At 38.5% G+C, this 12,061-nt stretch overlaps 1 protein-coding gene across 1 annotated transcript in view; it reads right to left on the bottom strand.

The window, feature by feature from the left end:
* The window catches only part of SYT6 (synaptotagmin 6), a 682,586-nt gene that overhangs the window by 19,920 nt on the left and 650,605 nt on the right, over positions 1 to 12,061 (bottom strand). Inside the window, exon 5 of the mRNA XM_073615703.1 lies at positions 6,993 to 7,164. Coding sequence (XP_073471804.1) covers positions 6,993 to 7,164 — 172 coding nt within the window. The remainder of the gene's footprint in view (positions 1 to 6,992; positions 7,165 to 12,061) is intronic.

Below are 12,061 nucleotides of genomic sequence, written 5' to 3'. Positions count from 1 at the left end.
TCCTTAACAATGTATTGACACTCCCCAGCGATTCGCATACGGCAGTGTGAACTGACATGTGAGTCGGTGCGATGCGGGAACCCGCAGTGGATTCGCAGTGTTCTCGCATTGCACCAGTTTATCAATTTTTATGTTTATCAATTATGAAATATATTTTATTTTAATTTATTAATAAATATTTATACTTGTATACTTTATTAAAATTATTTTTTTAATGATTATAAATGTATTTTGCATTTATATGAATGGTGTATAGCTGCATTACATTCATTTACTATACACCATTCACATTTAACCCTTTCATGACTAAGCCTATTTTTGAAATTTGGTGTTTACAAGTTAAAATCCATATTTTTTGCTAGAAAATTACTTAGAACCCCCAAACATTATATATATTTTTTTAGCAAAGAATCTAGAGAATAAAATGACGATTGTTGCAATATTTTTTATCACACGGTATTTGTGCAGCGGTGTTTTAAACGCAAATTTTTGGAAAAGTGACACTTTCATGAATTTTAAAAAATCCAAACAGTAAAGTTACCCCAATTTATTTGTATAATGTGAAAGATGATGTTACGCCGAGTAAATAGATACCAAACATGTCACCCTTTATAATTGCACGCACTCGTGGAATGGCGACGAACTACGGTACCTTTGAATTTCCATAGGCGACGCTTTAAAAAAATTTTACGGTTACCAGGTTTGAGCTACAGAGGAGGTCTAGGGCTAGAATTATTGCTCTCGCTCTGACGATCGCGGCGATACCTCACATGTGTGGTTTGAACACCGTTTACATATGCGGGCGCGACTTCCGTATGCGTTTTCTTCGCTGCGCGAGCTCGCGGGGACAGGGGCACTTTAAAAAAATTTTTTTTTTTTTTTTTTATTTAATTTATTTATTTTTGTACTTTATAAATTGTGTTTAAATTTTTTTTTTTTTTTTTTTACTTTTATTGCTGTCACAAGCAATGTAAACATCCCTTGTGACAGTAATATGTGGTGACAGGTACTCTTTATGGAGGGATGGGGGGTCTAAAAGACCCCCCATCCCTCCTTTACACTTCAAAGTATTCAGATCGCCGAAAACGGCGATTCTGAATACTGTGTACTTTTTTAAATTCGGCGCCATTGGCAGCCGAGTAAACGGGAAGTGACGTCATGGCGTCGCTTCCGCATTTACAAGAAGAAGGCTGGAACGAAGCCGCTCGCAGCTTCGTTCCAGCCCGCCCCCAGCCGCCGAAGGCAGCGGACCGGACACCGGGCCTCCCGATCGCACGGGAGGCCCGGTAACAGCGGCGGGAGGCGGCGGGAGGGGGGGGATGTCCCCTCCCGCTCCTCCGGTATAACAACCGAGCGGCTTTTAGCCGCATCGGTTGTTATATTCGGGTAGCCGATCGCCCGCTGAAAACAACGGTACCGGGATGATGCCTGCAGCTGCGGGCATCATCCCGGTATAACCCCGGAAAGCCGAGGACGCATATATGCGTTCGGTCGGCGGGAAGGGGTTAAATAGGGACATGTATGATCTTTAAATATTGATAAAAACAATGTTTTTTTTATAATTAGGTTAATGTATATTGTGTAGGGGGAATTTAACTTTATTATTTTATTAATATGTTGGGGAATAATGTGTGCTGATTTGTGTTAAACTTTGTATTTTATGGTTCCTCATACTGTAATCCCGCTATATCACACGAGATTATAGTGAGAGGAGCCGTTCTCAGGAGTTCCCGGCGTTTGTAGATCTCTCCTCAACTCAACATGAGAAGCGATCTACACACTTTCATAAACAGGCACTCAGAGGAGAGCGATCTCCTCTGAGAATGCCTGAGAACTGAAAAGCGGTATTTTACCGCACTTTCATAAAAGGACACCTCGGTTATAGAAGAACTGAGTTCTCTACCGACTGCAGGTTGAATCCTTTTTCAACTAGTTTTTGTGTTTCCTGATTCAGCTTTTTAGGTTTTTGTGTCACTTCTCTGCCTTAAGACGCCACATTTGACAGTGAATTAACATCATCATGATGCCTATTCATTGTTCAACTAGCAGCCAGGTAATGCAGGAGTAATCAAATGCTATGGGGAGGTGGTGTTGTACACAGTATTCGACCACTGGAGGGTAATTATCCCTTGTAAATACAACTTGTCCAAAGATAAGGTGATGGGACTTTAAATATACCTCCAATACACCTCCAAAGGTTAATGATGCAATTATTTAAAATAACAAATAATTAAAATAACAAAAAATTATTTTTTTATATTTAAAAGAGTGATATAAGCATCTGTTTATATATGTAATTTATTTTACATTTGTATGATTCTTTTAAATGTACAAAAATAAAGATCTGTTTTTAAATTTGTTCTGTATCATTAACCTTTGGGGGTATATTTAAAGTCCCATCACCTTATCTTTGGACCTGGTAATGCAGGAGGCAACAAAGCACAAATAGAAACTGAGGATTCACATGGGAGTGGCATATGTGTGCCAATCCTTTTGACAGGTAAACAACCATATCATCACATATATGAGTATCTGGGTGGGAAAATTGCACACACACATCAGATTCATTTTTGCCACAGGCTAAGTCATATATGAGCTAAGAGCTTCATAAATCAGATTCAGCTTTGTTCAATAAAAGAAAAAAGTCTTTTTGTGCTCAAAATATAGTGCAATTTTAAAATACTGGGATGATTTACTCTATTGATTGATGCAAAGCATGCTTTTTGAATGATAGATGTACTTTAAATTTCATTTGCCATTCAAAACTTAACTGCCATTGGCCATTTCGTGAAGATCTTTTTGTTTAATGACCCACTGCTGCTGAGTTTTAATGTTTCCACAGAATATTGTGCCATTAGCAAGATGGCAACATGTAGGGTGTGGGTTGGTGCATACAAATGTTTATGTAAATAGGGATCATCTAAAAATGATTTGTTTTTACACTTTGACTATGAATATGCAGGTAAGTAATATTATTACTATTATTGCGCTGTCAGCTGATTCATCTTGCCAGCTGTTTATTGCTTCCCCATACCTGCATATGTTCACTTTAAGCCCCTTTTTTAATAATGTTCTGTTACAAGAAAGCTTCATTTCGTATCCATTTGTCAATCCTTCATTCCCCCTTAATCCTTGTATTCTCAACTCCTGTACCAGGTTATTATAAAGTCTAATATCAAATGCATTAGTAAAATCCAAATATATCACATACTGTAACACAGCTTTTTCCAAACCCAGATTTGAATCTACTTTGTTATAAAACAAAACTGATCAGGCTTTACTTCAACTGTATATTTAGATGTTAACCTGAAGTTCTACTTTATGTTTTATTGGCATGCCTGAATAAATTGTAGTTTTATACTGTTGTGAAAATGTATTTTCTAATGGCAAGCTTTGGTGGCTGCATATATAAGATACATTCTTTCCATTATGACATTTGCTATACTTGGATATGAACATAATTTGGAAGCCATTGCTCTTCCTAAAGGACAACTTTTGTCAAACAAATGTGTAGCGCTGGTAGATTTTTAATCTACTGCTGATGGGTAAATCTAGTGGGTTTCTTGTTAGGTGAAGTTAGGTTTGCCTCTGACTCCACACTGCGCCGGTAGGTGTCGTTGTCACCATGGGCTGGTGTTGGAAAAGCAACGTGTTGAAGCGTATGAGTGCTCCTCTGTCCCGGGGACAACTCGGTGGAGGTGGTCCTCCGAGTTGCATTCTGGGAAAGGGTATTTATGGGACAGACGCCATGTTTAGGGGTTCGTTTTCAGCCACCTGCTGGCCCTCCTGGCCAACAGGTATGCATTAGGAATATCACCTCGTGGTCCTCCGTTCCGGAGGCCCACGTCGCTGCGGCGTGTGGGTGGGCCCAGAAGCCTGTCTGGGGCCTACCACAGCGGCAGAGGAATGGTCCTGGGCTGTCTATCCTGTGAGAAGAAGCTGGACAACTGAGAAGATCCCAGGGGAGGACCCATCATAGAAGGATCATGCAGAGTGCTGGTCTGGAGAGGGGCCTGGTGACTCGGTTGGAGGACGTATCCTGAAGTAATCTTACTGCATAGTACTGCCGGGTTGGCTTAAAGGTTCAAGTGCTGTGTCTGATACTCATCGTAAAACCATTACATCCTGTGGCAGAGGATCGTACAGGTTTTGTTCCAAACAAGTCTGTGGCAGAGACTTTTGTTCGTGCTACGTACTGGCTAGTAGGTAAGTGAGAGAGGCCTATCCAGGCGGGCAAAGATTGAATCCCACAAGGGGAGTGCATTCAACTACAAGAGTTCAATTCCTAACAACATACTAAAGAAATACTACGAAAAGGTATTTGAGGTTCCCTGCAACTTTCCTACTGCCTCTTTCCTGCTACTTCCTTTATTACCTGTTCAATAAAGCATTGGAAAAGATACTCAAGTGTTTGGTTCCTACATCGTCCAGAGGTAAACTCAACGGGACCCTAGACCCGCTGCCGGTGAAACAGAGGTGGCGGGAGTGAAGGTAACAGCCCGTTTTAAACCAGCAGCTCCACCAAGAGTTATTGATGAATAAATGTATATAGCATAAATGTATATAGGATATAAATGAATATAGTATAGTGCACCAGGTAGTTATAATTAACACAGGCCCTTCCATTTCGGAATCGATCTGGAAAGGACATGGTGAAACAAACAGCTTTTTCTTCAGAATGGAAAAAAGTAGGAATCTGCAACAAGATTTGTTAAAATCCTTGTCATGTACATTGATCACTCAAAGGGGATTGTTTTTTTCTCAATAAAAGTGGAATTACACTTTAATCATAGAGAGAGCATGCACCAAAGTGCATTGGGAGACGTCCCCTTGGACTTTAAATGGCAGAAATAGAGTATAAAGGGTCAAAGTAGATAAAAAGGGCACAAAGGTGCCAACTTTATTAGTATACAAAAAGTAGAAAAAATATATTGTGTATAGACACAATTAATTTAAAATATATTATAGCAGTACATCAATGAATCAACATAAACAAAAAATAAAGAAATAAAATAAAATAAAGAATAAAACAAAGTGCTGCCCAAAACAGATTGAGGTCAGCAAATTAGATTCTTAAACATATACCTGACATGTTTCGGAAATTATTTTTGCATTGGTATACATTTTCCTTCCTCAGGGGTAGTTATTTTCTTGTCTGTAACATAAATACGTCTGTAAGATAAATAAATGTCTTGTCTGTAACATAAATTTATGTTACAGACAAGAAAATAACTACCCAACTTTAAAACTACCCCCGAGGAAGGAAAATGTATACCAATGCAAAAATAATTATTATATATTTATTATATTATATATACTATTTTTGTTTATGTTGATTCATTGATGTACTGCTATAATATATTTTAAGCTAATGTGTCTATACGCAATATATTTTTTCTACTTTTTGTATACTAATAAAGTTGGCACCTTTATGCCCTTTTTATCTACTTTAACCCTTTGTACTCTTTTTCTGCCATTTAAAGTGCAAGGGGGCGTCTCCCAATGTACTTTGGTGCATGCTCTCTCTATGATGCTATTTAGGATGTTGGCAGTTTAAACACACCACTCAATTCCCAAAATGTTCTTTTTTCTACGAATTACACTTTAAGAAATACTTAAAGCGTAATTGCATCTTTAGTGCAGCTACACTTTATACTGTACTAAGACCCCAGCAAAGCCCTCTGCAAATCTAATGCTCACTTTATACTGATCAAGCAAAATATTGCCCACAAAAACCACTGAGCAAGTTGTCAAAATCATTTTGAGACTTTGTACGAACTATTTTGGTACAAAAAGTAAGAAATCTCCATTAGCGATGAGCCAAATTGCCGTGGGCTTGCTGTGAGCAGAGTTTAGCAAATTTTAAAGAGGTTTAGATGCTGAACTTGAACTCCATTAAAATGAATGGAAACAAAAAAATGCCCATTTTCAGGGCTAACAGGCAAAGGGTTATTAGAAAAATAGCATTGGAGGTATGGGCACTCCCCTGGGAACATGTAACAATCCAAAAATGTTTGTTAAAACTTTCCATTTACTGACATTTACAAAGGAAAAATGGTTTTAATAAGGGTGTATGAAAAAAAGGTATGGCACTACCTCATATATAGATAATTAATGTTCTCACCTACTACAATAAATTATCTGTTTGGATCTTAATGGTTCATAACTTTCAACCAATAATTCATAAAAAATTGTATAATCATAATAAATCTTGCATAAACCAAGGAAAATCCAATCACTGTGATAAAGAAGATGCTACCAGTCAATTGAGATAGATAATGGTAGGAATAAAGCAAATGAGCGCCATACCTTTTTTTCATTCACCCTTATTATTTCAAAGTGGTTTATTCACTTTAAAGGGGCAGCTTCACTCATTTATTATATAGTCACTGGTTGGCACCAATTTAAGTCACTTTATATCACAAAAATGGTTTTAAACTGTCGGCAACTGACATTTCCCTTCTGGTTTCTCTTTGAAAACAAAAGGCAGTCTTCTCCAAAGGGCTCCCCAGAGACCATATTTGGCAGTGTTGTATCTTGCAATCTTGATATAATTTAATTGTGAATGCACAGCAAATGCTTAGAACCAATCCAGAAGATTTTGACAAGCAGCTCTGCGACTTTGTGAGCTATATCTTGCTAAACTGGGTACAGGTGTTTATAAGAGTGGCAGAGGCAGCCTTGTATGAAGAAAAGTAGTAATGCCTTAGCTAAACAAATAAATTTTTAAGCAATATTTTTTTTGAATGACTATGAAGAAAACAATTGTATGTCAAATCACGATGATGATAATATGCAATGATAAAGGTATAATAATAATTAATCAGCAGCATCATTGCTATCATTATCAACACACTATTCTAAAATATTTGAACCTTTAAAAATGTACATACTTAATAGCTATATAGTTGTATTAAGGTCATGTAGCACACTTTGATGGCATTACCCTCATCAGCAGAATATGTTTTTAATAAAAATAAATGATTTCCCACCTGTCATAATCCATGATTGAGATCAGAAGACTGACTTGGTCCATGCTTTCTGGTGGGATATCAAAGATGATGGCCTCATTATATGTAGGGTTCAAGGTATTCCTTTTAATGGTAGTTTTCTTCTTTTTGAGCCTGCGCCCATCACAAAGGAGGGACACCTTTACATATGGATCTGTAAAGAAACGGAGGCAATGGTTTTACATGTTAAAAGACTCTGCATGCAATACCCAATTAATTAAAAGTAAATGATAGTTTTTACCACATTAATTTATAAATTACTCACAGGGGACCTTTGTTATCGTTATCAATTTTTTCCAGCTCTATATATATACGTAAGTCTTTCATAAAATGCATTACTATATTTGCAGCAAAATTGGTATAGCACTTACATTATATTTGTTATGTATTTCCAATTATAAAGCATATAAAACATATTTTTTTTTAAATAAAACTAGTGATTACCCTTGTACATGCTTTTTTCTAAAAGCTCCAAAAATGAAAAAATCCTATTTATCTCTTCTCTTGTATTTAATATTTTTGAGGGGGTATGACACTTATGTTTACCATAATTAACCTTATCTGTACTGTGCTGGCAGATCTTCATTATCAGTTGTAAACTAGATATATATACACACTGTTTGTCCTCCAAAAGGATTAAATATATCTAGGCTTGGATTCTGCATTGTATGTTAAAGTAGAATTCCAGGCTAAACTCAGTAGTCTTAAACATTCTCCCTTCCCCTTCTATAACCTGTGTAGGAAAGATGTAGATACTTACCTATTTTCAGTCTGCTATGGTCTGGTCACTTGATCCCCTGTGTCAGCCAATGGCGGCTGCAGGAGAGATTGCTCAACAATGATGGGTAAAACCTAGAGTGGCAATGTTGGCCATAGGTTTTCTAGGGTCCATCTATTGCCAGGCTCCATCCTCTTCCCTGCAGCCACCACTGACTGACACTGGGGAGTCCATTCATGTGACAGGACTGAAGCAGGCTAAAAATAGGTAGTTATATATATATATCTTTCTTACACAGGTTAGTCAGTATAGGTGTTGAGGGGGGGAGCATTTTAGGGATTTAGTTAAATTTGGAGTGAAATTCTACTTTAATTTACATTTTGTCCAATCTCTTTCTGAAGTATCACTAAATAAGCTTGTTGTTCTGAACAATACAAGCTGCCTCTAGGGTCCAGTGAACAGCATAAGAAAGCTGTGTTATGTATTTTTAGATATACTTTGTGAAAAGGAACACATAACAAACAAATATGGCTGCAAAAGGTGGAAATGTACTTTCAAGTGGTTGTAATGGCATTTTTTCATTAAAATAAAACACATGTGATACTTCTGGAACTCACAGCTCTCGGCAAGCCTTGTGCTAAGGGGGCACACTACCGAACTGTGCTGTGTGCATCCATAGAAATACACAACATGTCCCTGCTCCTTGCTCCCTCCTCACAGAATTTGACTGAAAGCAGCAGGAGCATATAGCTCCCACTGCACTCAGTGTGTCCTGTGAACAGAGGAAGAGAGAGCAGCAATGGCTTGTTGGAGGAGCCAGGAAAGTGTTTAGGGACGGGGCCAAAACAACTAGTGGGAATGCATTAAAGTAAAAAAAAGTTTAGATTTTACAACCACTTCAATCTATAAAAGTCACAAAACCTCCCTGGAACAATCAGACTGATTTACTGCTGCTGGTTAGAGGTAATAATGGGGAGGATGTTTTCTGGATTAATCCTCAGAATGAAAGCACATGGGCTGTCCGATCAGGTTCGCCTGTCAGTTTTTCAGGTGGACCTGATCAGACCATACATAGCTCTCTGTGGAGTGGAGGATGTCAACGGACATGGGTCCACTGACACCCGCCAGCATCCGATATGATCCTGTCTGCCAAAAACAGCGGATCAGATGACAGTTGGATGGAAATGGACAGGCAGTTCTTTTCTATCTGACAGCCCCATAGAGAACAGAGCAGACACAGCGTGCATAGGGGAGTGGACACGGACCTATCATTTGTCTGCTCAGCAGGGAAATGCCCTGATGTGCAGGCGGATGCAGACTACAGACAAAGCCTGTGTGAAACCAGCCTTATTTGCTTGAACTGCCTACACACTAGATATGTGCAATTCATTTTGATCTAAATATACATTCGGACAAATTTTGGGTTATTCAGATGTATCCGAATCTCCTAATGAAATAGTAACAAATTTTGTTGAAATTTCTTTAATTTTGTTTCGTTATATTTGTTTTCAAATGAATTCCGAATTTTCTGAACAATTTGAATTGGTTGAAAAATGATAGATCGATTAAAATTCTGTGTGAAGAATAGCTGCTTGTTAAGGAGTGGACCAGGATATTTGCTGCCGCATCCTTAAAAACCGATGACTCATCAGCACAATAACCAGTGGTTATTTCGCGAATAAGTCATTTTTAAGTAATTTTTCTTCTTCACTGATGGGCATGATGAGACTGCACCGATGGGCACTGATGAGGCTGCACTGATGGGCACTGATGAGGCTGCACTGATGGGCACTGATAGGTGGCACTGATGGGCACTGATAGGTGGCACTGATGGGCACTGATGAGGCTGCACTGATGGGCACTGATAGGTGGCACTGATGGGCACTGATGAGGCTGCACTGATGGGCACTGATAGGTGGCACTGTTGGGCACTGATAAGCTGCACTGATGTCCACTGATGGGCACTTATTAGCACTGTTGGGGTTGCACTGATAATCAGTGCCATGATTATCTGTGTAAATGTCCCCTGTCACACTTGCTGGTCACCGGCTCTCCTTTCCTCATGCTGTGACAGTGCGTAAGGAAAGGAATGCCAATAACCGGCAAATGTTTTTACATACGATCAGCTTTGATTGGACACAGTTAATCACATGGTAAAGGGCCACAGTGATTGCCCCTTAACCTTGACCTGTGATCAGCTGTGTCCGAAGGACACAGCAATTACAGAGTGCACCCGATGCGTGCAGAATGAAGTGCACTCCTTACGATCCTCAGGAGAAGTCGGGCCAAATAAGCTTCTCCTTTCCGCATCCTGGCAAACTGAAAATGTTAAATAAATATTTCCAGTTTCATCTGGGAAAAACACCATCTACATCCACCATAGATGTACCCCAATGGTGTTCATCCCCTGATACATTTATTGTGAACCTGGCTAATTGCTAACAACTGTTTATATTTGGATTAAACTCTCTGGAGATAAGAAGTGATATTTTTATGATCATCTGGGATATTTCATCATATCAGAGTTTTTTTTATCCCTTTAAAAGGGCAGGTGCATAAAGACTTATTATAGGTCAGAATACAAGGTGAGTAGATAAAGGTGGAGGTGTGTGTATCACGTGGTGAAATCACAGAAGATATTGCACGGAGCACCATTCTTGGAGTGATTGGAGTAGAGAAAGAAAAAAAAAGACGTGACGGGACTTTTATCGATTTTAATTTTTTATTTGATACATTGTTTCAATTTTTGCAATGCACAATATATGATGATATAAGTATTTCACAGCAATGATATGATTATCACATGCAGTACAGTGCTGGATTGTTGTGGTCTTTGTATTATTCTTACTGGTGTGTGAAACAATAGAAAGTCCAGCAACAGGCACATTTGAACACACATACACCATTTTGTAAAAGTTGCGCAAGGGTCGCTTAATTTGTTATTTCATATATTGTGCAGTTTTATAGTTTATAGCCATAAATAGGAAACAAAACTATGAACAGCTAATAATGGTAAATGCATAGAGGGCCTTGTTTTTCTGAAACTTTTAGTTTGATCAAAACATACAGTACTTCTGAATATTTTAACTGCTTCAGCCCTGGAAGATTTCACCCCCTTCCTGACCAGAGCACTTTTTGCGATTCGGAACTGCGTTGTTTTAACTGACAATTGCGTGGTCATGTGACGTTGCACCCAAACAAAATTGACGTCCTTTTTTGCCACAAACAGAGCTTTCTTTTGGTGGTATTTGATCACCTCTGTGATTTTTTTTTTTTGCACTATAAACAAAAAAAGAGCAACAATTTTGAAAAAATGCATTATTTTTTACTTTTTGTATAATAATAATAAATATCCCCCAAAAATATATAAAAAAACTATTTTTTTTCCTCAGTTTAGGCCGTTAAGTATTCTTCTACATATTTTTGGTAAAAAAAAAATCGCAATAAGCGTATATTGATTGGTTTGTGCAAAAGTTATAGCGTCTACAAAACAGGGGATAGTTTTATGGCATTTTTATTATTTTTCTTTTTCACTAGTAATGGCAGCGATCTGCGATTTTTATTGTGACTGCGACATTATGGTAGACACATCGGCCAATTTTGACACATTTTTGGGACCATTGGCATTAATACAGCGATTAAAGCTATAAAAATGCATTGATTACTGTAAAAATGTCACTGGCAGTGTAGGGGTTAACACTAGAGGGCGATCAAGGGGTTCATTGTGTTCCCTAGTGTGTGTTCTAACTGAAGGGGGGATGGGACTGACTAGGAGAGATGACAGATCGCTGTTCATACTTTGTATGAACAGACGATCTGTCACTTCTCCCCTCAGAGAACCAGGATCTCTGTGTTACGAGCGATTGGCTCCGGGGGCGAGCTGCGGGCAAGCACGCCCCTAGTGGCCACCAGAGGGAGCGACGTAACATAATGGCGAGTCACGCAGCCGAGCCATGTTGCCACAGTACAACTGCGGCGGCTGGTCGGCAAGTGGTTAAAGCATATATTCTAAGCACAAGCTCTGTTTACTATCTTTCTGCTTCCAAATATACATACTAAAATGGTCATACCCTTCAGAGTTTCAGTCCTTTTAATACAGAATATAATGCTACTCAAAGCTCCAAAGATTATAATAAAACGTAGAGGTCATCACAAAGGTCATAAGCATAATTCAAGCAGTGAAGACTCCATGTCGCTTCTTCCACAATTTAATGGCTGCTAATGTACCACAACTGTTATGTGTAATTATTTAGTGTCCATTCATCATGCACATTGTTCCCAATTATAGTTCATTATCCTATTACTGATCCCTGCTTAGAAACCCGCACATGTA

This window comes from Aquarana catesbeiana, linkage group LG02, assembly GCF_042186555.1.
Source record: "Aquarana catesbeiana isolate 2022-GZ linkage group LG02, ASM4218655v1, whole genome shotgun sequence".
Taxonomy (NCBI): domain Eukaryota; kingdom Metazoa; phylum Chordata; class Amphibia; order Anura; family Ranidae; genus Aquarana; species Aquarana catesbeiana.
This window is presented reverse-complemented; position numbering and strand designations above follow the sequence as displayed.